Genomic DNA, 27,959 nt, shown 5'->3' on the forward strand with positions numbered 1-27,959 from the left:
TTTGTGGCAATAAATAATTTATTCATATTATAGACAATAAAGATAATAATTAATTTGGATAAAATCTTTGACATTTTCACAATAAAAGCGATGTGTTTTTGTTTTCCATTCTGGGCTATTCCTCATAATGCTATCCTGTAGAGCAAGAGGATTAGTTCGTCTGCAGAAACAGGTCCTGGTTGAGCAGGTTCTGGCGGCGCGCTCGCTCGATTGCGCTCATCAACATGCTCTGGCACCGAACCTGCGTCAAGTCCATCTGGTCGTACGGCTGGGAAGGAAACAAGGCATCAGGATACGACTCCAAAACAGGACAACAACAAATACAATGCTTAGGCATCCCCCCTTCCTCCACGATTATCACATCGACGTCGAACACGACATTAAAAAAGCAGCATTCACGATGCTGTACTATTTGCACACACGAAAGCAAAGATGTGTCGCCCAGGCTTTGTCAAACACAGCATAAAGACAAGGGATTGCTGTACTATTCGCACACACGACAGCAAAGATGTGTCGCCCAGGCTTTGTCAAACACAGCATAAAGACAAGGGATCGCTGTGCTATTTAAACAGTTGGTACTGCGGGATGTTTCGCCTGCATTTTCTTATGTGCCGACCTTGTATTGCTGTACTAGCATTACAGTTGGGCCAAAAAATACCTTGGATTCCACATGATGTTCACCAAAAAGCTGAGATTTTCTAGTCCATGTCGTGGAACTCACCAAAAGAATAGTGTGTAGCTTGTGGAGACTTAAGAGCAGCATGGCTACACCGAAAAAATGCAAATCACGCACGCAGGATCCTGGAAATGGAACAACACATCAAGTAAGCAGTTATGGCTTACAGCATATTAAAAAAAAGGCCTAGGTCAGAGACTGATTTTGCAATCCTTAAGTTTGGGGGCTAATTCATGGAATGCTTAGGCTTATGGGCTAATTAATGAAATGCTTAGGTTTAGGGGCTAATTCTTGTAATGGAGGCTCAGGCTTTGAACTTTGGGACTGGTTGTACGTTAAGAAATTGAATGCATCAGGAATAAGACCTTGCTTGATTAGGTTCAGGGCTCGGGTGTACGGTTACGGAGTAATAAATTTAGAGCTCGAGTGTACGGTTACGGAGTAATAAATTTAGAGCTCGAGTGTACGGTTACGGAGTAATAAATTTAGAGCTCGGGTGTACGGTTACGGAGTAATGAATTTAGAGCTCGAGTGTACGGTTACGGAGTAATAAATTTAGAGCTCGGGTGTACGGTTACGGATTAATAAATTTAGAGCTCGGGTGTACGGTTACGGAGTAATAAATTTAGAGCTCGGGTGTACGGTTACGGAGTACTAAATTTAGAGCTCGGGTGTACGGTTACGGAGTAATAAATTTAGAGCTCGGGTGTACGGTTACGGATTAATAAATTTAGAGCTCGGGTGTACGGTTACGGAGTAATAAATTTAGAGCTCGGGTGTACGGTTACGGAGTAATGAATTTAGAGCTCGAGTGTACGGTTACGGAGTAATAAATTTAAAGCTCGGGTGTACGGTTACGGATTAATAAATTTAGAGCTCGAGTGTACGGTTACGGAGTAATAAATTTAGAGCTCGAGTGTACGGTTACGGAGTAATAAATTTAAAGCTCGGGTGTACGGTTACGGATTATAAAATTTAGAGCTCGGGTGTACGGTTACGGAGTAATAAATTTAGAGCTCGGGTGTACAGTTAAGGAGTAATGAATTTAGAGCTCGGGTGTACGGTTACGGAGTAATAAATTTAGAGCTCGAGTGTACGGTTACGGAGTAATAAATTTAGAGCTCGGGTGTACGGTTACGGAGTAATAAATTTAGAGCTCGGGTGTACGGTTACGGAGTAATAAATTTAGAGCTCGAGTGTACGGTTACGGAGTAATAAATTTAGAGCTCGGGTATACAGTTACGGAGTAATAAATTTAGAGCTCGGGTGTATGGTTACGGAGTAATAAATTTAGAGCTCGAGTGTACGGTTACGGAGTAATAAATTTAGAGCTCGGGTGTACAGTTAAGGAGTAATGAATTTAGAGCTCGGGTGTACGGTTACGGAGTAATAAATTTAGAGCTCGAGTGTACGGTTACGGAGTAATAAATTTAGAGCTCGGGTATACAGTTACGGAGTAATAAATTTAAAGCTCGGGTGTACGGTTACGGATTAATAAATTTAGAGCTCGAGTGTACGGTTACGGAGTAATAAATTTAGAGCTCGAGTGTACGGTTACGGAGTAATAAATTTAAAGCTCGGGTGTACGGTTACGGATTATAAAATTTAGAGCTCGGGTGTACGGTTACGGAGTAATAAATTTAGAGCTCGGGTGTACAGTTAAGGAGTAATGAATTTAGAGCTCGGGTGTACGGTTACGGAGTAATAAATTTAGAGCTCGAGTGTACGGTTACGGAGTAATAAATTTAGAGCTCGGGTGTACGGTTACGGAGTAATAAATTTAGAGCTCGGGTGTACGGTTACGGAGTAATAAATTTAGAGCTCGAGTGTACGGTTACGGAGTAATAAATTTAGAGCTCGGGTATACAGTTACGGAGTAATAAATTTAGAGCTCGGGTGTATGGTTACGGAGTAATAAATTTAGAGCTCGAGTGTACGGTTACGGAGTAATAAATTTAGAGCTCGGGTGTACAGTTAAGGAGTAATGAATTTAGAGCTCGGGTGTACGGTTACGGAGTAATAAATTTAGAGCTCGAGTGTACGGTTACGGAGTAATAAATTTAGAGCTCGGGTGTACGGTTACGGAGTAATAAATTTAGAGCTCGGGTGTACGGTTACGGAGTAAAAAATTTAGAGCTCGGGTGTACGGTTACGGAGTAATAAATTTAGAGCTCGAGTGTACGGTTACGGAGTAATAAATTTAGAGCTCGGGTGTACGGTTACGGAGTAATAAATTTAGAGCTCCGGTGTACGGTTACGGAGTAAAAATTTAGAGCTCGGGTGTACAGTTAAGGAGTAATGAATTTAGGGCTCGGGTGTACGGTTACGGATTAATAAATTTAGAGCTCGGGTGTACAGTTACGGAGTAATAAATTTAGAGCTCGGGTGTACAGTTAAGGAGTAATGAATTTAGAGCTCGGGTGTACGGTTACGGAGTAATAAATTTAGAGCTCGAGTGTACGGTTACGGAGTAATGAATTTAGAGCTCGGGTGTACGGTTACGGAGTAATAAATTTAGAGCTCGGGTATACAGTTACGGAGTAATAAATTTAGATCTCGGGTGTATGGTTACGGAGTAATAAATTTAGAGCTCCGGTGTACGGTTACGGAGTAAAAATTTAGAGCTCGGGTGTACGGTTACGGATTAATAAATTTAGAGCTCGGGTGTACGGTTACGGAGTAATAAATTTAGAGCTCGTGTGTACGGTTACGGAGTAATAAATTTAGAGCTCGGGTGTACGGTTACGGAGTAATAAATTTAGAGCTCGAGTGTACGGTTACGGAGTAATAAATTTAGAGCTCCGGTGTACGGTTACGGAGTAATAAATTTAGAGCTCGGGTGTACGGTTACGGAGTAATAAATTTAGAGCTCGGGTGTTCGGTTACGGAGTAATAAATTTAGAGCTCGGGTGTACGGTTACGGAGTAATAAATTTAGAGCTCGGGTGTACGGTTACGGAGTAATAAATTTAGAGCTCGAGTGTACGGTTACGGAGTAATAAATTTAGAGCTCGGGTGTACGGTTACGGAGTAATAAATTTAGAGCTCGAGTGTACGGTTAAGGAGTAATAAATTTAGAGCTCGGGTGTACGATTACGGAGTAATAAATTTAGAGCTCGAGTGTACGGTTACGGAGTAATAAATTTAGGGCTCGGGTGTACGGTTACGGATTAATAAATTTAGAGCTCGGGTGTACGGTTACGGAGTAATAAATTTAGGGCTCGAGTGTACGGTTACGGAGTAATAAATTTAGAGCTCGGGTGTACGGTTACGGAGTAATAAATTTAGGGCTCGAGTGTACGGTTACGGAGTAATAAATTTAGAGCTCGGGTGTACGGTTACGGAGTAATAAATTTAGAGCTCGGGTGTACGGTTACGGAGTAATAAATTTAGAGCTCGGGTGTACGGTTACGGATTAATAAATTTAGAGCTCGGGTGTACGGTTAAGGAGTAATAAATTTAGAGCTCGGGTGTACGGTTACGGAGTAATAAATTTAGAGCTCGAGTGTACGGTTACGGAGTAATAAATTTAGAGCTCGGGTGTACGGTTAAGGAGTAATAAATTTAGAGCTCGGGTGTACGGTTACGGAGTAATAAATTTAGAGCTCGAGTGTACGGTTACGGAGTAATAAATTTAGAGCTCGAGTGTACGGTTACGGAGGAATAAATTTAGAGCTCGAGTGTACGGTTACGGAGTAATAAATTTAGAGCTCGGGTGTACGGTTACGGAGTAATAAATTTAGAGCTCGAGTGTACGGTTACGGAGTAATGAATTTAGAGCTCGAGTGTACGGTTACGGAGTAATAAATTTAGAGCTCGAGTGTACGGTTACGGAGGAGTAAATTTAGAGCTCGGGTGTACGGTTACGGAGTAATAAATTTAGAGCTCGAGTGTACGGTTACGGAGTAATAAATTTAGAGCTCGAGTGTACGGTTACGGAGTAATAAATTTAGAGCTCGGGTGTACGGTTACGGAGTAATAAATTTAGAGCTCGAGTGTACGGTTACGGACTTCCCGGCATCCTTTCTGACCGCTAGTTGGATAATAAGTCAAATTGATTTTGCTTTTGACACTTTTGACAGAGTCCTGGGCACAATCCACATTCGTAGGATAATTAGTAAATAAAGCCCTTCTGGCGGCTGGTATATTGGCTGGTAATGTCCAAGGATGAGAAATGGTACGAAAAATAAACAGCTGGCCGAGAAGCGAAGCTTGACTGTAAAAACGAGCGCGCGCTGTTATTTTTTGCCATTTGCGTAAGATAAAAATCCATGCAACTATTTTTATATCAGAAAAAAAACTCTTGCATTTGACTGATGGATTTACACCTAGAAAGTTTTTTATTGTTCTGCTATGCTGAAGTTTTTTTGTTATTGCTTTTTCTTTCACGTTTCATGATAAATTCTATAAAATTAATTATAATTCTATAAAAGAAATCGAACCTTTCTTTTGTGTGCGTTCATAGCGCTTTGAAAACCTTGGTGTTTGTTTGCGGAGTTATTAAGCAGAAGAAAAGCGAGTTTTGACTGCACAAAAATGTTCACAGGACAGACATCACTTTGGCTGGACGTTATCGAATGATATTTGTCATGTGAAAATGTGCAAATTGCTGGTTATCAGTCACGTGCGGATTTACCTGTCACGTGACGCCAGAAGGCTAAAAGCTGCAGTCTCATCGACACTCTCAAAGATTCCCACGTGCAGTTGAGTAGATTTGTGGTCCAGTACGATAGTATGGACAAGGCAGTAGAAACTGGAACACATTATGAAAAGCGAAGTATTGAATAAGAACAAGCCTCATAAACCAGACTTCATTTATTTTGCACAGGGTTGGCTTATAATGGAGGGTGGATGATGGTCGGATGGGCGGCTTATAACTGATCCAGTGGGTCCTTTTAGGTCACATAGATACTTCATGCTGAATTGAATTTGTCGCGTCAGCAAAGTCAAGCAGGCGAAGGTACATGGACAGTGCCTCCCATCCCTCAGACATTTATTTTCTTTAAACAAAATAACTTTTTTTTTACTAAAAATGGGGGTGGATATCCACCCAATCCACCCCCTCCCCTTTATCCTCCCGTGCTGCAACATAGCGCAACACAGTCATAGTGTGAACCCCCATGGTGGGCGGGCTGTACTCACGTTTCTGTGCACAAAGAAGAGGCGTGGCTCGGATAAAGTACCGAACTCCCCACTGGACATCGAGCAGAAATTTACGCAGGGGGGTGGGCTCGTTACTCATAATCAGGTCGGCCATGACACCGGCGAGTCTGAGACAACGGCACAAAAACGTCAAACACTGAAAAACCTTTCTATTAAGGCTGATTTAGAAAGAATGAATTAGTCGTATGCGACCTGCCTAAAACATGTCTAATCCCTGAATTACACACTACGACTTTCGTAGTCTAGCATCTTAGAGGAGTCGTAGGCTGATTTACACTCTTTGACTCGAGTTGTGTAGAGGTGTCGCGGGCAAGTTGCATACAACTAAATCCTGCTGTCTAGATCAGCCTATAAGGGCCAAATAGGACCAATAGGACGACCAATAGGACGACCAATAGGACGACCAATAGGACGACCAATAGGACGACCAATAGGACCAATAGGACGACCAATAGGACGACCAATAGGACCAATAGGTACCAATAGGTACCAATAGGACCAATAGGTACCAATAGGACCAATAGGACCAATAGGACGACCAATAGGACCAATAGGACGACCAATAAGACCAATAGGACGACCAATAGGACGACCAATAGGTACCAATAGGACGACCAATAGGACGACCAATAGGACGACCAGTAGGACGGCCAATAGGACGACCAGTAGGACGGCCAATAGGACGACCAGTAGGACGGCCAATAGGACGACCAATAGGACTGCCAATAGGACGACCAATAGGACTGCCAATAGGACGACCAATAGGACGACCAATAGGACGACCAATAGGACGACCAATAGGTACCAATAGGTACCAATAGGTACCAATAGGACCAATAGGTACCAATAGGTACCAATAGGACCAATAGGTACCAATAGGTACCAATAGGTACCAATAGGTACCAATAGGTACCAATAGGCACCAATAGGTACCAATAGGTACCAATAGGACCAATGGGTACAAATAGGTACCAATAGGACCAATAGGTACCAATGGGTACCAATAGGTACCAATAGGACCAATGGGTACCAATAGGTACCAATAGGTACCAATAGGTACCAATAGGACCAATAGGTACCAATAGGACCAATAGGTACCAATAGGTACCAATAGGTACCAATGGGTACCAATAGGACCAATAGGTACCAATAGGTACCAATGGGTACCAATAGGTACCAATGGGTACCAATAGGACCAATAGGTACCAATAGGTACCAATAGGACCAATAGGTACCAATAGGTACCAATAGGTACCAATGGGTACCAATAGGTACCAATGGGTACCAATAGGTACCAATAGGACCAATAGGACCAATAGGTACCAATAGGACCAATAGGACCAATAGGTACCAATAGGACCAATAGGTACCAATAGGACCAATGGGTACAAATAGGTACCAATGGGTACCAATAGGTACCAATAGGACCAATAGGTACCAATAGGACCAATAGGTACCAATAGGACCAATGGGTACCAATAGGACCAATGGGTACCAATAGGACCAATAGGTACCAATAGGTACCAATAGGACCAATAGGTACCAATAGGTACCAATAGGTACCAATAGGACCAATAGGACCAATGGGTACCAATAGGACCAATATGTACCAATAGGACCAATAGGACCAATAGGTACCAATGGGTACCAATGGGTACCAATGGGTACCAATAGGTACCAATAGGTACCAATAGGTACCAATAGGTACCAATAGGTACCAATAGGACCAATAGGTACCAATAGGACCTATAGGTACCAATAGGACGACCAATAGGACCAATAGGTACTAATAGGTACCAATAGGACCAATAGCTACCAATAGGACCAATAGGTACCAATAGGTACCAATAGGAACCAATAGGTACCAATAGGACCAATAGGTACCAATAGGAACCAATAGGACCAATAGGTACCAATAGGTACCAATAGGTACCAATAGGTACCAATAGGTACCAATAGGACCAATAGGAACAATAGGTACCAATAGGTACCAATAGGTACCAATAGGTACCAATAGGTACCAATAGGTACCAATAGGTACCAATAGGTACCAATAGGTACCAATAGGTACCAATAGGTACCAATGGGTACCAATGGGTACCAATGGGTACCAATGGGTACCAATGGGTACCAATGGGTACCAATGGGTACCAATGGGTACCAATGGGTACCAATGGGTACCAATGGGTACCAATGGGTACCAATGGGTACCAATGGGTACCAATGGGTACCAATGGGTACCAATGGGTACCAATGGGTACCAATGGGTACCAATGGGTACCAATGGGTACCAATGGGTACCAATGGGTACCAATGGGTACCAATGGGTACCAATGGGTACCAATGGGTACCAATAGGTACCAATAGGTACCAATAGGTACCAATAGGACCAATAGGTACCAATAGGACCAATGGGTACAAATAGGTACCAATAGGACCAATAGGTACCAATGGGTACCAATAGGACCAATAGGTACCAATGGGTACCAATGGGTACCAATAGGACCAATGGGTACCAATAGGTACCAATAGGACCAATAGGTACCAATAGGTACCAATAGGACCAATAGGACCAATGGGTACCAATAGGACCAATAGGTACCAATAGGTACCAATAGGTACCAATGGGTACCAATGGGTACCAATGGGTACCAATGGGTACCAATAGGTACCAATAGGTACCAATAGGTACCAATAGGACCAATAGGTACCAATGGGTACCAATGGGTACCAATAGGTACCAATAGGTACCAATAGGTACCAATAGGACCAATAGGTACCAATAGGAACCAATAGGTACCAATAGGACCAATAGGTACCAATAGGACCAATAGGTACCAATAGGACCAATAGGACCAATAGGTACCAATAGGTACCAATAGGACCAATAGGTACCAATAGGTACCAATAGGACCAATAGGTACCAATAGGACCAATAGGTACCAATAGGACCAAAAGGTACCAAATAGGACCAATAGGTACCAATAGGACCAATAGGACCAATAGGTACCAATAGGACCAATAGGTACCAATAGGACCAATAGGTACCAATAGGTACCAATAGGACCAATAGGTACCAATAGGACCAATATAACCAATAGGACCAATAGGACCAATAGAACCAATAGGACCAATAGGACCAATAGGTACCAATAGGTACCAATAGGTACCAATAGGTACCAATAGGTACCAATAGGTACCAATAGGTACCAATAGGTACCAATAGGTACCAATAGGACCAATAGGTACCAATAGGACCAATGGGTACAAATAGGTACCAATAGGACCAATAGGTACCAATGGGTACCAATAGGTACCAATAGGACCAATAGGTACCAATGGGTACCAATGGGTACCAATAGGACCAATGGGTACCAATAGGTACCAATAGGACCAATAGGTACCAATAGGTACCAATAGGTACCAATAGGTACCAATAGGACCAATAGGACCAATGGGTACCAATAGGACCAATAGGTACCAATAGGTACCAATAGGTACCAATGGGTACCAATGGGTACCAATGGGTACCAATAGGACCAATAGGTACCAATAGGTACCAATAGGACCAATAGGTACCAATAGGACCAATAGGTACCAATAGGACCAATAGGACCAATAGGTACCAATAGGACGACCAATAGGACCAATAGGTACCAATAGGTACCAATAGGACCAATAGGTACCAATAGGACCAATAGGACCAATAGGTACCAATAGGTACCAATAGGACCAATAGGTACCAATAGGTACCAATAGGACCAATAGGTACCAATAGGACCAATAGGTACCAATAGGACCAAAAGGTACCAAATAGGACCAATAGGACCAATAGGTACCAATAGGACCAATAGGACCAATAGGTACCAATAGGACCAATAGGTACCAATAGGACCAATAGGTACCAATAGGTACCAATAGGACCAATAGGACCAATAGGACCAATAGAACCAATAGGACCAATAGGACCAATAGGTACCAATAGGACCAATAAGTACCAATAGGACCAATAGGTAGCAATAGGACCAATAGGTACCAAATAGGACCAATAGGTACCAATAGGACCAATAGGTACCAATAGGACCAATAGGTACCAAATAGGACCAATAGGTGCTAAACGTCGAAGTTACAGCACTTACCGGTGCCGTCCAATTATCAGCGCGCTCACAGAAGGAGATACGGTATAAAATATAACAGAAGGAGATACGGTATAATATATAACAGAAGGAGATACGGTATAAAATATAACAGAAGGAGATACGGTATAAAATGACAGAAGGAGATACGGTATAAAACGAAAGCCACATTGGTCGCTGGTATGCTCGTTTTCTCTTGACGCTCTCAGCAACAACCTGCTTATTTTTATTATCACTTTTGTCACCAAAAGTTCTTGGGCCCAAAAAATGGCAGTGAATAACGCGTTAAATGATGGCCGTGGCAGTGAATAACCCGTTAAATGATGGCCGTGGCCGTTTATAATATATAAACCGGTGCTTGAGTGGCCAATAGCTCGGGACTTTGTAGAGTTGGTGACCGCTTGATAAGAACACTACGGTACAGCAAGTTCAATGTGAACAGACTTTTTAAAATTCGACTTTGACATTATTCTAGTTCGTTAAAAGGTCACTAAGAAAACAAAACGTTATCGAACGAGCGACGCTGGCGAATTAAACCCTGAACCCTATGGAAGTATTGTGTTTTCCTAAGTGCTGCTGAGTCAAGGAACTCTGCTTGGAATTATCTTTTTTACACATTTGTCGTAGCTCTAGTTTAACATGAACAAATAAAAGACAACTGTGTTAAGTGTTGAAAAACACAATTTGTATTCATCCGCTTGGCTCTCTTAGGGTCTCTCTCAGGACTTCAATGTCTTTTATCTTATTCCTCAAGCCTATTATCCAGCTGCGACCGGCTATTTGTGACGTTTAGCTCAACACTTTCCTCTTAACCACTTTTCAATAGTCTCTTTATCCTGCTGTTGTTTTTGATAACAAAGTTTCCCTATCTGGAAAGGAAATCTATGGCATATACTACAATATATCTTCCTTCTCTACAGGAGGTTTTACCTTCCAGCGAATTCAACCCCAAGACGTTGATCCTTGCTGTTGTTGAAACCCTGGACCAGTAGCCTCGCAAATATCCGGCCCTGCCTGAAAGACAAGCAATCGTCAGTCCGTCTAAAGTAACAAATGCGCGCAGCGCACGGGTAGTGTCAGCTGCGCATCTAGGTTGCGCGAACATAATTTTCTTACGCGGCTTTCTGTCTCAGAAAAACCGTACATAAATGTGGGGTGTCATGTATTGCAAACATAATATCGAGGAATTATATTTCATCTTTAACTTTTTCCTTTAGCCGTACAACTATTGGATTTCTCGAATTTTCGGGTTATTTTCATTAGCTAGCTCCACTCTTTGCTTGTCGCCCAGTGAAAATACCAGAAGTCCTTTTGTTAAAGATTTGATCTTTTTGTACGAAACTCAACACGCAACATAGTGCTACAACCAGTAAAACTTCATGAGCTAGGCAACATACAACATAGTGTTGTAACCCAGTAAAACATTGATGAGCCAGGCAACACACAACATAGTGTTGTAACCCAGTAAAACATTCATGAGCCAGGCAACATACAACATAGTGTTGTAACCCAGTAAAACATTGATGAGCCAGGCAACACACAACATAGTGTTGTAACCCAGTAAAACATTGATGAGCCAGGCAACATACAACATAGTGTTGTAACCCAGTAAAACATTGATGAGCCAGACAACATACAACATAGTGTTGTAACCCAGTAAAACATTGATGAGCCAGACAACATGCAACATAGTGTTGTAACCCAGTAAAACATTGATGAGCCAGGCAACACACAACATAGTGTTGTAACCCAGTAAAACATTGATGAGCCAGGCAACACACAACATAGTGTTGTAACCCAGTAAAACATTGATGAGCCAGCCAACATGCAACATAGTGTTGTAACCCAGTAAAACATTGATGAGCCAGGCAACATACAACATAGTGTTGTAACCCAGTAAAACATTGATGAGCCAGGCAACATACAACATAGTGTTGTAACCCAGTAAAACATTGATGAGCCAGGCAAAATGTAACATAGTGTTGTAACCAGTAAAACATTGATAAGCCAGGCAACATACAACATAGTGTTGTAACCAGTAAAACATCGATGAGCCAGGCAACACGCAACATAGTGTTGTAACCAGTAAAACATTGATGAGCCAGACAACATGCAACATAGGCAAGCAACATGCAACAGAGTGTGATGGACAGTAAAACATCGCTGGGCTTAGTAATAATACTTGTTTTATTTAACGATGCTGTTGTTGCTTTGCAAGAAACGACTAATATACAGGTGAAATCGAAACATATCGCGTTCGGTTAAGTTGCAAATGAGTTGCTAATGGCGCCAGAGCATTTCATCACTTCCTGTTCTATTAGACTTTGATATGAACTAAGTCCACTGACACGCGGGAAGTATTGGCGTGTTACACAGATCATGTTCACAAGAGACTTCTCATCTAAGAAAATGACTAACCTGACTGTAATCCATTAGGGGTATGCTATTAGAACATACCCCCCCCCCCCCCCCCCCCCGTAATGCAATTTTATGAGACATTCTGTTTCAGGAAAAAAAGAACTGTCCCATCCGACGGTACCAGTCATCGACCAACAAAAACACAACTGGCCTCTCTTCAAATAAAAACAAGTCCCGGTCAGCTGACGGCTATAACGACTATTCTAAAAGTGGATTTGATCAGAAATGAACGTCCACAAGACGAACGGCCTTTTCAAATTTCTCGACTGTGCATTTTTCTCCAATTCAGGTTATGTAAAAATAAGGAAGAATTTTTTTATGTTTGAGTAGAATCCAGATCCTTTTGTTTCTGTTCAAGCATGTTTACGATTTATCTTTTCTGGATCATTTTTAAGGGATGTAATCGATGATTTAGTGCCAAAACAGCAAATTGAATCAATTTTTATGGAATGACTCAGGACACCTGTAGCGAGCTTTGCACAGAAGGAAAAAAAATTAAGAGTTAAGTAGTTTTTTTGCCAGGATTTCCGACTCTAAACAACACATCGGCACAAGAAGAGAGCTTAGAATGGATCATTGCCTTTTCTGTTTGTCTTGAAAATGTACATAGTCATTGAGAACAATAAACAAACGCGAAAAAATAAACTTGTTAACAAGTCCTCATGCACAACACGTATACACATATCGTAATAGATTATAGCCGCTAATGCATCCAGTATAATAGATATTTAAAAATACTTTAAAAAATGCATGATTGAATCAATATAACGACATTGATCATTATTTCATGCATACAAAAACAAAACAAAAAACCTCATATTGAATATGTACCTGAAGATGTAGATCATGTGTTTGGAAGTTGAAGCAGCCTTGTGGTTCCAGGGAGAGTTGCGTACGGATGCGGAGGGCTCATTCACACTTGCCGGGTCCCAACGGAAAGCCCGGAACTCCTGGCCAGCACGCGGAGCATTCTCCGTCTCCTCAATATAGAAGCTCGTGGGTAGAGGATCTTTTAATTTATCGTGCCAATAATCTCTAAAATAGTTCGAGGCGCCGAGCTCGTTTTCGAACATCACATAATTGGTAGCAATACGTTTTACGTATCGATCTTGCTCCTCGATGTTGGCCGTACTCTGCCAAACGGCCTGGCCGCACTGTAGCCCCTCAAATCGCCTGAGATTCTCGTCTTTGCCTTTACAATAAATCGCGCACTCTGTCCTGTTCGTTGACCACCGTCTGGCTTTCAGTTGAAGTCCCTGCCCGAGAGGGAAGTACATTGGCGAGAGAAATATGCTTGCCAAGTTCGGTGCACTCACGTCCACGAAGATGATCAACGCACAAGTCACAACAGTGATGGCTAGCGACACACTGACTAGAACGAGTCGAAGACTCGGCAGTGGCCACGGGTTTTTGGGTTTTGATGAAACGCTGACCTTCTTTGGAATCATCTTCCTTCTATTTCTTGTAATGCACCTTGATTGGGGTTCTAATAGTTAAATTTCTAGCGAGAAAAATAGAAACATTTGTATATGATACTAGAATCGTATTGTAAATTATACAGAATAGCAGGTACTTCTTTCATAAAAATACACACACACCGTTAAAAGCTATCCCCGACAAAGGAAAATAAAACACACTTACTAGGATAAAACAACGGAGAGATGTAGATTCAAATGACGTCTGATCGCAATAAGATCTCTAGAAACTCATTTAATTTTCTAACGAATTATTCTTTTTTCTCTCTTTGTTTGAGTCTCGTCGATATTCTGCATATATTATCAAGCGACTTTGAGTTATTCAGACTAAGTGAAATGTGATTGGTCCAGGCACTAGTATTATTACAAGGTAAACAACGGCTAGCACGGATGGCATGGACACAGAGGCTTCGCTAAACACCTGGCCCGTTACCGATGAAAACTCTATATCATACTTTTATACGTATACTTTTACTGTTAACTTCAGAGATAAATTCGGAGATAAATTCAGTTATCCAACCTGAACATTCTTGCTTTCTTGATATTTCCATGGTGTATTTTTCAAGCGCCGGCTCGATCTTGGGAATAGGTGGGTAGTCGAAAAGATTAGGCGAGCAAAAAAAGTAAAATTATAAAGCAACATCAACAACTGAGAAATCGAATTCCACTCGTCTTGAGTCGATATACCCTCGGGGTAAAGCTCGGTCGGCAGGTGGATTTCTCCTGGGTTTGGTTTCTCCGGGGTTTGTGTCTCATCAAATAAAAGCTGCCGACTCATTTTCTTAGCGGTAATTTTCTTAGCGGTAGCCTAGAAAAAATACACTTTACTACTGTTTGAATAATCAAATACCGTACGACTTTGCAAAGTTCTTCAATTAAAATCCACAGACATTGACAAAATGTTTGCGTTCATCACCATAACAATCCAACCCCAACCCCCCCCCCCCCCCCTTACCGTACGGAAGAATTGCGCAATGTAAAAAAAGGCCCTTTGTAGTCATTATTGACACGCCCCGTATAGTCAAGATAGGAAATAATCTCAGCCTGAACCCTACTATTAGCATAGAAGCAAGCAGACTACATGATCTCGCCCAGCTCCGACCAAGGATCTTTTTGAGATGCAACGTGCCTATTGTACCAGAAACGCACTGTTACCACGTTACGGGGCCACGAGTTTACAGTTGCAGTTTGCGCCATGTATCACAATTTTTGTAGAAACTCTATGAATGTATATAGCACTTGCGCATACCAGACAGATTATACAGGAAACTGTTTTTTAGACTTGTGAGCGCGCGAGTCAAACAAAACAACAAAAACCTCTGATAGGCGGGCTTGTTGGCTCGCATTCTGTTTTCCATCCCTCCTACTAGAATGTTCGCATACCAGCAGTCTTCCGTGTTTTTTGTCTATTTTGTTAAATAGAATGACGTCATAGCGTGTTTACCCACTGGAAAGCTCTGTTTGGAAGAACACGTTGCAAAGGCATATGCTTGCATTTCCCGCCGATGATTTTGTTTGCACTGTATGCTGTGGGCGCCTGGACAACACCTCTTTTGTTGGGCGCCCGAGTGAGCATGGGGTAGCACGTTTTATACACGATGTTGGCACGGAGCTAAACCCCATGGTCCCCATGGGAATTTTCTCATTGCCAAAAAAAGCTTTGATGCTAAAAAAATAATAAAATATTGACCCATATGCATCGCTTGTAAACAACTCGTACAAATATCTCCCAGGCTCGTACACAGGGGTGTGTACCAGTACGCGCAGGGTGCGCGCGCACCCCCCCCCCCCCCTTGGCGGCCAAAAAATTGGTCATTTCTTATTAAGGAATCCTCAAATTCTATGATTTTTCATGATACCTATGACTGCGCACCCCCCCCCCCCCCTAGTCAATTCTGTGTACGCGCCTGTCTCCTATATGTCAATGGTAAAAGAGTTTCCGCCACATGACCCATGTGCAAGCCTACGCAAGCTTGACTTCCGGTGCTCGAACGTGTATTCTGACTCTGTTTACTAAATACTTTCAAACGACGAAGAATGTAGTATTTTTCCCTTTTAAAAGAATGGAAAATATGCTTATGCGAGTGTGTTTTGTTTACCCGCCAATGTTTCTCGATTTTTTCAAGATTTTTGCTGGAATTGAAACTTAAAAAAGTTAAAACTGTATGATTTATTAGTAGGTTTAGTAAGTTTGTTAACCAATTCAATGGCAGTTTTTAATAAACAGTTCCTGTCTTTTTGACTGGCTTTTAGATTCTGTAAGCCTTAGATTCTGTGAGCATTTGTTGCTCCGGGATGCTGCGGGCATACTTGTTCTTATCTATAGATAAGACATAAAACATATATGTTTTTCACAGTAAGCACCACAATGCCCGCATAAGACTATTTTCGTTAGCTGGTGTTCTAAGGATTCCGGGTCAACAAATGCTCACAGAATCTGTGCAGAAGGGTATCAAGGGTAAACACGGACAGGAGTATAGGGATTTGAGGATCAAAGAGAACATGTCTATAATACAGATAAAATAGACGGGACAAGAGGCGTCCTGCATTTGTCTTGTGTGTCCTCCCAGAAGAGATAGCGTAAATGCGCAACCCAGAAACAGAATGTAGATAACTTGTGTTTTAGATTCGAAGTTCTGATTACAAACAAAGTTCGTGTGTTCGTGTTGTTATGTTCGAGCTACGTGATGTCCAAGTGAAAGGATTTGTTTACATGAACTTTACCTGCGTAAACAACATTACCTACGTAAACTTTGTGTAAACAACTCCTACGCGGCGGAGGGTATGTTAGCCGATAGCTTATAATGCCAACAGCTCCGAGAACTTGGAGTTTACATCCCCCTGTCAACGCCTCACGCTTCATACTGACGATTAGGCCGGTACAGATTGTAAGACTGCCAAAGACTTTAATTGCTTTTGAGCTTTATTTGAAGTTTTAAGGTAAGGCTAGTTGAGTCTTTGAAGGTTTATATCACTCGAAACTTTTTACTTTAGTTTATAGTATTATTTGAAGGTTTATAGGTCTAATGTTTTCTGAAATAAAAACAGCGGGGGAGACCTTTTAAAGCCGGGATGGTTAGAGAAGTCATGGTTGTCATTGGGTATGAGGTTATACCAGACTAGTCAAGGCTAAGGCGTTTACTAACATTAATTTGGGAAACTTATTTAAGACTTTCGACCAAAGGTGAAGGATATCTTCTTTGCAATGTATATTGTAAGTCATAGCAGTTGCACCGCGCACTTTCTCAGCACTTGAAATTAGAGTCAATATTTCGTCTGGTTTTAAGAAATTTCAGAGAAGCATTTGCACCGGGTTTCACACAGTTTTCTAGTCGTACGACAAACACCAATGTATTACAGGGAGACAAATCCAAGCAAACAGGTGTAGCTAAAACATTATAGAGAAATGAAAATCCTATACACTATCCGGTGTTTATAAAGTAAGCTTCTAACAAGATCTTGTTCTGCATTTCATGAAAATGTTTTTAAACGTTTTTGGGCGCACAATTTCTACTGTTACTTATTTCTTTTCGCGCGATTTATTTTGCAAGCCGTGGACGGTTTTTTTTTAGAAGATGGTTGGTTTTTGCGCAAACAAATGTGGCAAGAAAATCGCTTAAATATATTTAGTTGTCAACAACAACTATCTTTTTCTTGCTCACTTTTTCTATACTGTGACTACTTTACATATAACAATCTTGTACACAAGAGATGATCGTGAGATTGTAAAACTTTATCATCTGTCGCGTCAATCAATGTCGATCATGAGGTGTCAATCAAAGCAGCATTGATGATAAATGGCATTTCCATGAGGAAACACTTCACATAACGTCCATAATAAGCTTTCAAAACTTTTCAAAACATTTCCTATGTTTTTACACAAAAGCTATTCAAATCAGATAGGTCATTAGTTCTAGCTTTTATATTCCAAACGTCACAAAACAAATAAAGCGTGTGATCCCTAATATCTGACGCGCGCTATTACTTACAGGAAATCAATTTGCGAGAGCTACAGAGACTTCAGAGCGCACACGAAGCAAACTTCTGTGATGCCACCTTCAGTTATGAGCTCGCCGAAGTTCATAACTTGCCCAGACTGTGGCGAGAGGTACGACAAGACGCGCAAAAGGCGAGTGATAGACACCTGCGGTCACCCCAGATGCTTCTCGTGTCTCTTCCAGGACGAGCCGTGCGTACTCTGCGAAAGTAAGTAACACAAAACAATTGACAAAATATAGACATAGACTCAAACCTATGGCTAAATCACTAGTGAGAACTCCTTCATGAGAGGTGACGTGTTTATTCTTATTTTCTGAGATTTGTCTGAGGAAAGCCCCGCGGCTTGACTCGTATACCACCAGCATACTTGCTACTTACAAGCAATGCTCCGAACACATGTATTTATGGTGGTGGGTACACATCAGTCAACAAGAGATTGAGCGCGTGGGAATCTTACTAAGCTGAAAACTAACTTATGATCTAGTTACAAATCAAGTGTTTATTGCCCTAGTCAGTTCGATTTTATGTGATGGTCAGTAATTGGGAGCGATTTTACCCAGCAGCAGGGTCTTCTCTTTGAACTCTCTTTATTTGTGAGCGTCATATGTATTTTACCATAATGTTTTGACACTCAGCATAATAATTCTGCCCAGGATGACGCTAATGACGGTTCAGCGCCGCCTATTTCTAGCCTTATACAATAGAAATAACAGCATTAGGGATTAGGGAATATAGGCACAGTACCTACGCACGTAATTCAGGTGAAATTTTTTATGAATGTTTTGCCCATTAGTTTGAGATTACTACCTTCCTTTTTGCCCAAAAATACAGTGAAATGCATGTTAATCAATGTTAATTTTACACAAAGAAACTTAAGATTTTAGAAATGAACTCAAAGAAGCTAATTCTATTCACTTCCTTTCTAGAACTTCCGGTAGGTCCGGGCAGGCAAAGAGCGACCACTGTCCAAGATAGACAGGTCGAATATATGACAAGTGATGAGCTATTGAAACCGATATGGAAACTAAGCTTGGCGCAGAGCGGTCTTGGTGGTTCACAGCCTGATATTCGCGCCCTCGCAAAAGACAGGTCTGCCACCATGCCCTCCTTCAGAGAAGGTGAGACGGTACTAGAGAGTAGCGGACTGGGTCAGGCTAAACGGGAACCGGGGTTCGACTTGATTTGATGCCGTAGACGGGGTTTGTGGGTGGCCAAACAGATATATCGGCCAGGGGGCGGGTGGTCAAAAGGATATATCGGCCAGGGGGCGGGTGGTCAAAAGGATATATCGTCCAGGGGGCGGGTGGTCAAAAAGATATATCGGATGTCGGGGAATGGGTGGAAGGACAGACATATCGGACAGACTATGTGTGCTTGGCTAGCAGTATCAGGGGCCTTACTCGTGCACATATTCAATGGTTATATTATTAAGCATCTAATTTGACTTTGGATATAAGACTATTGAAATTAAAAGGCGTTTGCCTGTTGTCATCCACAAAACTCGAAACAAGTCCCCAATCCCCCGTCTGCTCGGTTGCTAAGCAAACTACTCCATCCCAAAAAACGGTGGGTTCCCTGTGTACAAAGAGATTTACGGTTCTTTGCAAAGTTGCATAGTAATTTCTTTGTTTATGAGAAGCAGTCGGTAAAGAAGCCATAAAATCCTTATGAAACAAAAGCATTCCATTGATTACAAGTTTTCCGTTAAAGTAATTACATTCCGTCACATTTTACAAATGTTTTAGTTGTCGCATTAACACCTCGGGCGGCTAGGTAGACAAAAGTGGAAAAGCTCAGGGGAAGAATTTGGACTTTTGATTTGCATGGTTTTCATCGACTGCATCTAGTGGTCAGCTTCATCGACAATTTGTCAGCTCGCCATACACCCACGCTATTTTAGTCTAGATTGTCACTGGTTTCCGACTTCTTTTTTATTCTTTTCCTGACCCGAGGTTAATAAAACTACAAAGCTGATAGCTTATACCACACGCAGCTCAAACTCTTCGCTAGTATACACTAAAAACAAACCACGTGCTAGGCTGCTATCTGATATATAGGGAACGTCGTTTTTCCATCAAAACTAGAGTCGCTTGTCAAAAAAAAAACAATTTCTAGTTGTTATTGCTAAAAGCTAATCTAACCAATTTGACATTTCCTGTCTGTCCTTTGTTTTGTACCATAGCTTTGATCGTTTGCATATTGTCTAAAACTTTTGTTCGGCACATCACATCGTGATGGCTCAGTTACATTCCATGATATGCCGGTTATGTGTCGGCAGCCACCGGCAGCCCGCCAGATAGGAGCCTAAACCTTCGATACGACCGTCAGAAGCGCCGGCTCTCACTGGTTTCTATCCACTGGAAATATCCGACTTCATCGTGCTTATGTACAGCCAGCAATGATTTAATTACTCGATTAGACCTGAATACGCAAATCTTGTCGTATTTACTGAGGATCAAGGAATTTCTGGGAGCGTTCCCTGAATTATTATGCAGCAAGGGATCACTGAGGTGAACCTGGTTAAGAATTATGCTGAAGTTCAAGCGAGTGAAGACCAAACCAAATGCTACCGCGTTAGTGAACTCAGAACACCGCGAGGAATCATTACTACGAAGAGCAATAACACAAGGTTAAATTAAGTGGGCTGAGACATGATTATCCACACACTAAAACTTAATTGAATTTCTTTTATCATTACAGATAGCTACTTTCGGTCTCTCTATCGCTACGAGCCTAGCGGATCTCAAGGTATGTAAAAGCAAATCCATTTGATAAAAGCAATTTGTATCTCCTTAACCTTTTAGACATAATAATAGCTGAAACCCCACGCGCGCCGAGGGCAACATAACAATATTTCATTGCTCCGATTGATGGTGAAAGGCACATAGACGATTAAATTGATGTATTTTGCTTAACATAAGAACTTCCATAAGTTTCTTATAACAGCTAACATAAGTCTTCGTAGTTTGAAGCCTGATAAAAGTATACCCTTTTGCAAGTTGTATTGTTTACAATAATTCTTCACCACTGTTCTCTAATGTACCCCACTGTGCAGGGCGCATCAAATACATCAGGATGCATTTGTTTTGTTTCGATGACTCGTGTGTTGTGGACAAATGGGATACTTTAAGAATAGTGCAGTTAACATCAGGACTTGGAATTGAGTGTTAAACGATGATAAGGACTTACCATCACGTAGCCTAACTACTTATCATAATATCATCTCTGGGATTGCTTTCATTGCTCACCCAGGAAGCCCTGATATCGACTGATAGTCGAATTTGGCAGTGTATTTTTCTACCACCAGCATAATTAAAAAAGGCGGCAAAGCATAACTACTATAAGGGATTAGAAATCAACCTTTTGGGGATCAGGGATCAAACTGTGTAGGTGGAATCAGGATTATTAAAAAAACATTGGGATCACGACAGTTTTCTAGCGTCATCTACTCGGCATCATTTGATCCATGTGGGATCATGTATATATTATATCTCGAATTCACTATTTTGGGATATTTAAATTGCATGTAAAATTTATCCGAATCCGGGTTGTCATACAAGAACGCAGGCTATCTCTAAAACAGGGAACGGGGAATCGGGGAACGGGGAACGATAAAACGGGGAATACTAAAACGGGGAATCTCTAAAACGGGGAATCTCTAAAACGGGGAATACTAAAACGGGGAATCTCTAAAACGGGGAATACTAAAACGGGGAATCTCTAAAACAGGGAATACTAAAACGGAAGACAAACAAAGGGCCGAGTCAGGAAACGAGTTAGGAACCGAGCTTTAACAGAGCTTGGAAAAGGTCTAAGAAGTTGATAATAGGCGACGAGCTTTTTGAGTCGGAGATTTTTATCCTGACAAGATTGTGTAAAAAAAAATTTGACGAAGAAGAAAAACAATCTGACAAGACGGCGAGCGCCACCGATAGCCAAGAAATACATAGCTTATTTATATTGGACAAACAAACAAAAGAATAAATAACAAGGGATGCAAATACTCCCCAAAAAAGAAAAACAATTTGACAAGACGGCGAGCGCCACCGTTAGCCAAGAAATAAATTAATCGGACAAACAAACAAAAGAATAAATAACAAGGGATGCAAATACCCAAAAAAAAGTATCTTTAAGATACTGCAGCTTCTTTGTAAATGCAATATTCTATCAAATCATCATAAAGCAACACAGTGTTTGGTGTGTTTTTTTAACTTAATATATAGATTAAGGCACTGCCTAAAAGCGGAGCCAGCATTGAACACCTTTTGTATTGACTGATCGAAGTATTTTGGGGGGATCTAGGATCCTGCTCTTTACTGAGATTTATTGGGCCAACCAAATGGATGCAGGCCTTATTCAATAATTTAAATTATGCAGTACATCAAAGTTAACAAACACAATTCCTGGTGTAAATATGGCTGTCAAAGTTGTCAAGAGTCTAATGGTAAATTCTTATTTCCCCACCATAGAAGTTCCATTATGAATATTCTTATAATCAAAACAATACTCCGACAAGCTCTGCCCTTGTGCAGAATATTTCATGGATGTAACAGCATTTCAAAGATTCCAAATAATATATTTAGACTGTTTAAATGCCATACTGTAATTTGAAGGTATCAATTTAGTGGTGATTCTCTCCTTTATTGGACTGAATATTCAGAAAAATGTCTGGAAATTAAAATCCACAAATGTATCTCCTTCAATGCATTACATATTGGTGCACCCACCCTTTACCATATAGTGGCCTTGTTGTTGTTGGCCTACTCCAAAATGAATGCAATGGAGAAAAAACAGATTGATTTTGGAAGCAAATCCTAAAAAAGTACATCTAAGACATCACTGACAGTGCTAAAATGCTAACTTCTAATTTCAAACCAAACCCTTTCATTGATCTATATTTGGGGTAGAGAGGAAACAGCAAAGAATATCAATTGACTAAAACAATAGTCGACGGGAGAGGAGAAATAAAGGAAATCGACTCAACTTGAAAGGTTTGGTGAAAAAAATATGAGAATAATGAAAATAATTTGAAAGGGCATTTATTGACATTTCCCCTTTCCCATTATCTTAACCCTTCCACAACCACAGGCCTCTAAAGAGGCCAAGCCTATGCTATCCAAGCTATGTGAACATAGCTTTAAATTCTATTATTGAAAAATAACATGGTTGTTGCTTAGTGTTATATAGTTTAAGTATCTTGTCCTAAAAAACCCTTCCCCTCATAAAAGTCCCATGAATGTACATTTGTAAAGCTACATTCTGACAAGCTTTGTCCTTAAGAACAAGTAATGGATTAAACAGGATTCCAAAGATATTATATAGTGTCAGACACAGTTTTAGATGAGATGCAATACTGAAGTTTCCATGTGGTGATTTCCCATCCTCATGGGAATTAATATCATCTACAAATATACATCCAGTAAAGCATTATATTTTGGTGTTTTTAGAAACCCTGGATCCAACCATTCCAGTAAAATAAAACTAAGCCTCTAAAATAAATGTAATGGGAAAATAAATGTAATGGGAGACATTAATAAATGTAATGGGAGACTGACTTGGAAAGGAAATCCTAAAAAAAAGATATAAGTGAAAGTACTAAATGAAAATTTCTAATTTAAAAATCAAATTTGTTTATTAATTTATTTTTTGTGTAGAGAGGAAATAGCAAATAGCATCAATTGCATAAAAATAGGAGAAGTAGGAGAAGTAAAAGGAAGAAATATGACTCTTCTTTAAATGTTTGAAAAGAAAATATAACAATAATAATTATATAATAATTATATTCAGTACTTTCCTAAAATATTCCCTTTCCCATTATCTTTAGGTTGATAAAAAACTGTTTTCTTTACAGATTTATTATTTAAAAAGCAAAAGTTTGTTTTTAGTTTTATATTATATAAGTATCTTGTTCTAAAAAAACATATTGAGTGTGTACTGCTGAATCACATAGTAATGAACTAGTCATTTGAGCCCCCTCCCTCATGGTCCCGCAGAAGCCAGGGGTTAATGTGGGGTTTTAGACCACTTTTTAACCAGAATATGTCAAGGGGGGTGGTGGTATTGACTGTTTTTTACTCTTAACTTGGAAACATGCTTTTAAAAAAGTCTAATCCCCCACCCTTTCCTGGAACCATGGATGTGGGGGTACCAAATGACTAGTGAATAAGAACTCCCTACTGTTCTCTTCAAGACATGGTTTTTAATTCCCATGTCTTCCAGTCTTTAGCATTCATCTTGGCCCTCAGGTAGTTTCTGGTTCATGAAAGAGTGAAAACAATTATTTATTATATCTTTCAAAACAATATTTTCATCAAGCCATTTATAATCTAACTAATTTTCCAAAACTATTCGAAAAAAAATAAACACATGAGATGCAAGATGCAGACAATAACAACAATACATATTGACAATAGGGGTTGATTTTTTTTTATCCTCGGTAAGGAAAATTTCTCTTTTCTAAGTTGAAAAAGCTGCTGTATCTTCTAAGGATATGTATCTTCTTAGGACTAAGAGCACAGGATATAAAGACAAGAACGGTCTTCTTTGGCAGTATTTGACAAATGCAACACGATATTGGTTAGCCTTTATGAAATATCCCAACACAATCAATCTGCCCTGAAGGAGTCTTATTAAAGTCGAAAATTTGGCAGAGTCGAATCCCAGTTTTTGGTGTATCGTATTTTATTCAACACAACCAAGAATATAGACAAAAACGAAGAATGCCAAAACAAAAGCTGTTATGCTCAAATAATTTGATTACTAAATAATTACTTGCATTCTTAAAGCAAACAAAAAGGACAACAAAAGCCCAATAACTTTCATATCCGTAATAGACAATACGAATCGTCGTCCGAAACTCACCTTTCATTGTTTTTTTCTCGCTTTCTTGTGGTTGTGCTCGCTTTTTAATGTGAACTGCTACTTGCTTAAATTTACTAGCTAAAACCAGATAAATCTTGGCGTGAATGAATGTCAGTAGATCTCCTCTAGTTGACTTTATCCTTAAGTCACAAAATTTGAGGCAAAATAAATAATCATCGCATAATCGACAAGAACTTTTTCCCTTGCTCCGTGCTTGTATTTAGTCGCCATTTCGGGGCCGAGTGGGGCCTGGGAGTCGCGCGGCTTGCTGGCTGGCTGGCGAGTGACACCACAGGGTACCCGCGCGATGACCACAAAAACCAAGTCGCATACCTATACCATATTTCTATGCCTATGGAGCTACGCGCGCGGCCTGCGGCCGCGCTTGGCTCCGCTATAAGTACTTACATCAAAAGTTTGTTCTCTACATACCGTCGAGTTTTCACACCAATCAGTCCATTTATGCCGTGAAGGCTGATATCTGAGCTTTCGTTCTCATTATTTAGATCTATAGCACGTTTGGGATGAAGCCTGTAGCTTCAAAAAGGTTAAAATAGAAATAAATAGCCCTAAAAGTCGTTGAATTATATTACGGTGTTTGCCACAACGATGAAAACAACGCCGAACGGTAAATAAACCAAGTAAGTAAGTTAAACCTTTTTGCTTCGCTTTCCATTCTTGGGCCCATGGATCATTCTTCTTTTTACGTCTGAGGGGCTATTAACACCAACATCTCTCATTCCAAGGTCTTTTTGGTATATCTTGTCTTCGTCTTAGTTGAATGTTTTCACTCTTTTACACTTTTTTAGTCGACCGTGCGCGAGTGTTTCTTGTTTTCCCGCCTTTTTGAAATCGATCGATAAACTAATCGATATTCGTTGATTTGCTTTCTCGTATTTTAAATTTTAAAAGCCATATAGTAAAACTTTTTTAAAATTTATTATTGTCAGCGAATGCATACCAGGAAAACACGATTCCTAACTCTGTCCCCGTTTTAGAGATTCCCCGTTTTAGTATTCCCCGTTTTAGTATTCCCCGTTTTAGAGATTCCCCGTTTTAGTATTCCCCGTTTTAGAGATTCCCCGTTTTAGTATTCCCCGTTTTAGAGATTCCCCGTTTTAGTATTCCCCGTTTTATCGTCCCCCGTTCCCCGATTCCCCGTTACCCGTTTTAGAGATAGCCCAAGAACGCACACTTCTTTAACCGTAATTACATGTGTCTTGGGCTTACAGAGCAACTGAGTATTAACGCGAATGTAAGCTCTTCCCCGCGTCCGAAATCGCTACCTCCAAGCTACAACAAGTCACTAGACAACCTACACGAGCAGTTTTGGCGCAGCGTCCAACACGTTCAGCGGTCTAACACAAAAGAACATGAGCAGACAGAGGATGACCCGAGTAAGTAGGACAATGTTCGGTGTACACAGTGCTATGGTCTCCCTGCGATGTCGTCGCCGCATAGGAGAATATAGTTATAGCCTAAAAATCATCCATGACTCGTCAGACAAGGTGGGCGATAGGCGTCTTGGGATAAGAAATCACATGACTATTTGGGTGCCAATTAGAACAACAAAAGCAATTTTTTCAGCATCCACGAATTAACAAGATAGTTTCTATGCCAGAAAGGGCTTTTTTAAATATACATATTTTATTTCATCGTTGCTATCTGGCGTGACGGCCGCAACCAATTCTTTGTTTATTTTGGCGCGAGTTTCACACAGGCTTTCTGTCGTGTTTGTGATGGGACTCCGAAAAATAAGATAATATTAGCGTCCGCGAATGCGAAAACCTACTAGAACTCGCAACAATAGTGTAATAAGTTCGTATAATAAAGTGGGTGTTGTGGTTAACTTACGCTTGTCTCCCTACAGAATCAGGATATCCAGCACCGGATGACCATACACCGGAAGTAGTGGAGTGTCCTGCACCCAACGTGGTAAAACTTCCAGTTCCGCCAAGGTCTAATCGACACAAATCCAGCACTGACCTGAGCACTATACTGCATCAGGAACGCGAGAAAATAAAGCGCGAACTTCAGCTCGAAGCGCTTAAAAAACAAGCAATTATGCAAGGCCGCACCAGGTCACACTCGGAACTAGTTCCCCAGGAGGACCACCAGAACAGAACCCGACCAGGTCTGAACCACCGACCACAATCTTGGTCGCCAAGATGTGATAAGAAATCTACCGAAGGATCGCCGATCGATAATCGTGACCTTTCTAATAGTCGTCGGTTAATGTCGGGGGTCCCGATCACGGGTCGAACGACTCCGATGTCTGACGAGTCGTCAGAGGCGTCCGTTTCTTTGACGGAGTCGGTGTCATCTTGTTCGTACGAGTCAGGGTCGCATCTCTCAGCGTCACCAGGCAGGGAGGAGATGGGAGAGATATCGGTGAAAAGCAAAGTGAGTCCCCTCGCTAACGTGACCTACTGGGTGACGACGGGTAAGAGAGCTTCCCCTCAAGTCACGAGGACTTACCTAGAGACAGACCTAGATGCGGTGATAGCGGGTCAGCGGTGGACAAACACGGCAAATACTTCGTGAATGAAAAAGCAGTGATTGTAAGACCCTTGCAAATAGCGACATTATTGTTTGGAATGACACGCAGAACTTCTGTGCCCAACAATGTTTTATTGTTTGTAGACCATGTTGCAATATGCTGTGATGAGCTTTGTCACATGCCCTTTGTTTGCGTTTAACGGAGCGAGGCTACACTAGCAATATTTAACGATGCTCGTGTTAATTGCACGTGACTTGGCCAGAAAATATTGTCATATATAAACAAGGCTTTTCCATTCCATGTCATTTATAAAGGGCGAGAAGGCAAAGCAGTGCTTCTCCATGTGCGTAGCCAGGACTTGGGGCTGTGCCTTAAAAAAAGACAATTGATTCCCAAGACGTAGCATCTGGTTTTGCTGAAAATATTCATGTATTAAACGACAGAATAGTATATTCACGAGATCCATAGAGTGCCATCTAGTCAAGCATCTGGTGCGAGACATTACCGCCATGCTAGATCCATACGCATGCGTATTTCTTCGTTATTCATCACGTGTTACGAAGAAAATTAATCGGCTTACCAACGGATACCTCACCTTAAAGGACTCCTCCAGTTTGGGTACGCGATGGCTCGTATACTTTGTACTGGATTAAAAAATACTTTTATAATTATAATGAAAAATAACAAATGCATTTGTACATACTGAGATTTATTAAAATGAGCTGAAAAGTA

The 27,959-nt window shown here is 40.9% G+C and overlaps 2 protein-coding genes across 5 annotated transcripts; one reads left to right on the forward strand and one right to left on the reverse strand.

Annotated features, from left to right (window-relative positions):
* LOC116616106 lies at positions 1 to 17,986 on the reverse strand. 4 transcript variants are annotated; one of them, XM_048724344.1, is made up of 7 exons: positions 17,857 to 17,986; positions 13,224 to 13,893; positions 10,905 to 10,988; positions 5,818 to 5,945; positions 5,312 to 5,428; positions 659 to 801; positions 1 to 268 (listed from the first exon to the last, which is right to left on the reverse strand). In XM_048724344.1, the coding sequence occupies exons 2-7, from the start codon at positions 13,838 to 13,840 to the stop codon at positions 152 to 154; spliced, it is 1,206 nt and encodes a 401-aa protein (XP_048580301.1). In that variant the 5' UTR covers positions 13,841 to 13,893; positions 17,857 to 17,986; the 3' UTR covers positions 1 to 151. The 4 variants fall into 4 exon arrangements, with proteins under 4 accessions (XP_048580301.1, XP_048580300.1, XP_048580299.1 ...); XM_048724343.1 differs by lacking the exon at positions 17,857 to 17,986 and adding an exon at positions 14,388 to 14,528; XM_048724342.1 differs by lacking the exon at positions 17,857 to 17,986 and adding an exon at positions 14,034 to 14,205.
* Positions 17,917 to 27,959, forward strand: LOC5509118. Its single transcript, XM_001629606.3, has 5 exons — positions 17,917 to 18,073; positions 18,793 to 18,984; positions 20,567 to 20,614; positions 25,960 to 26,124; positions 26,598 to 27,959. The coding sequence occupies exons 1-5, from the start codon at positions 17,917 to 17,919 to the stop codon at positions 27,269 to 27,271; spliced, it is 1,236 nt and encodes a 411-aa protein (XP_001629656.1). The 3' UTR covers positions 27,272 to 27,959.

The sequence above is a fragment of the Nematostella vectensis genome, chromosome 2, assembly GCF_932526225.1.
Source record: "Nematostella vectensis chromosome 2, jaNemVect1.1, whole genome shotgun sequence".
NCBI lineage: Eukaryota > Metazoa > Cnidaria > Anthozoa > Actiniaria > Edwardsiidae > Nematostella > Nematostella vectensis.

Bases quoted from the DNA above. Each gene is read 5' to 3' on its own strand.
- LOC116616106 (XM_048724344.1), bottom strand. From the start codon at position 13,840: ATGATTCCAAAGAAGGTCAGCGTTTCATCAAAACCCAAAAACCCGTGG. The intron at 802-5,311 runs GTAAATCCGCAC...TTCCATTTCCAG, and splicing joins CTTCTGGCGTCACGTGACAG to GATCCTGCGTGCGTGATTTG. The intron at 269-658 runs GTATTTTTTGGC...TTTCCTTCCCAG, and splicing joins AACATCATGTGGAATCCAAG to CCGTACGACCAGATGGACTT.
- LOC5509118 (XM_001629606.3), top strand. From the start codon at position 17,917: ATGCCACCTTCAGTTATGAGCTCGCCGAAGTTCATAACTTGCCCAGAC. The intron at 18,074-18,792 runs GTAAGTAACACA...CTTCCTTTCTAG, and splicing joins GCCGTGCGTACTCTGCGAAA to AACTTCCGGTAGGTCCGGGC. The intron at 20,615-25,959 runs GTATGTAAAAGC...TTGGGCTTACAG, and splicing joins CGAGCCTAGCGGATCTCAAG to AGCAACTGAGTATTAACGCG.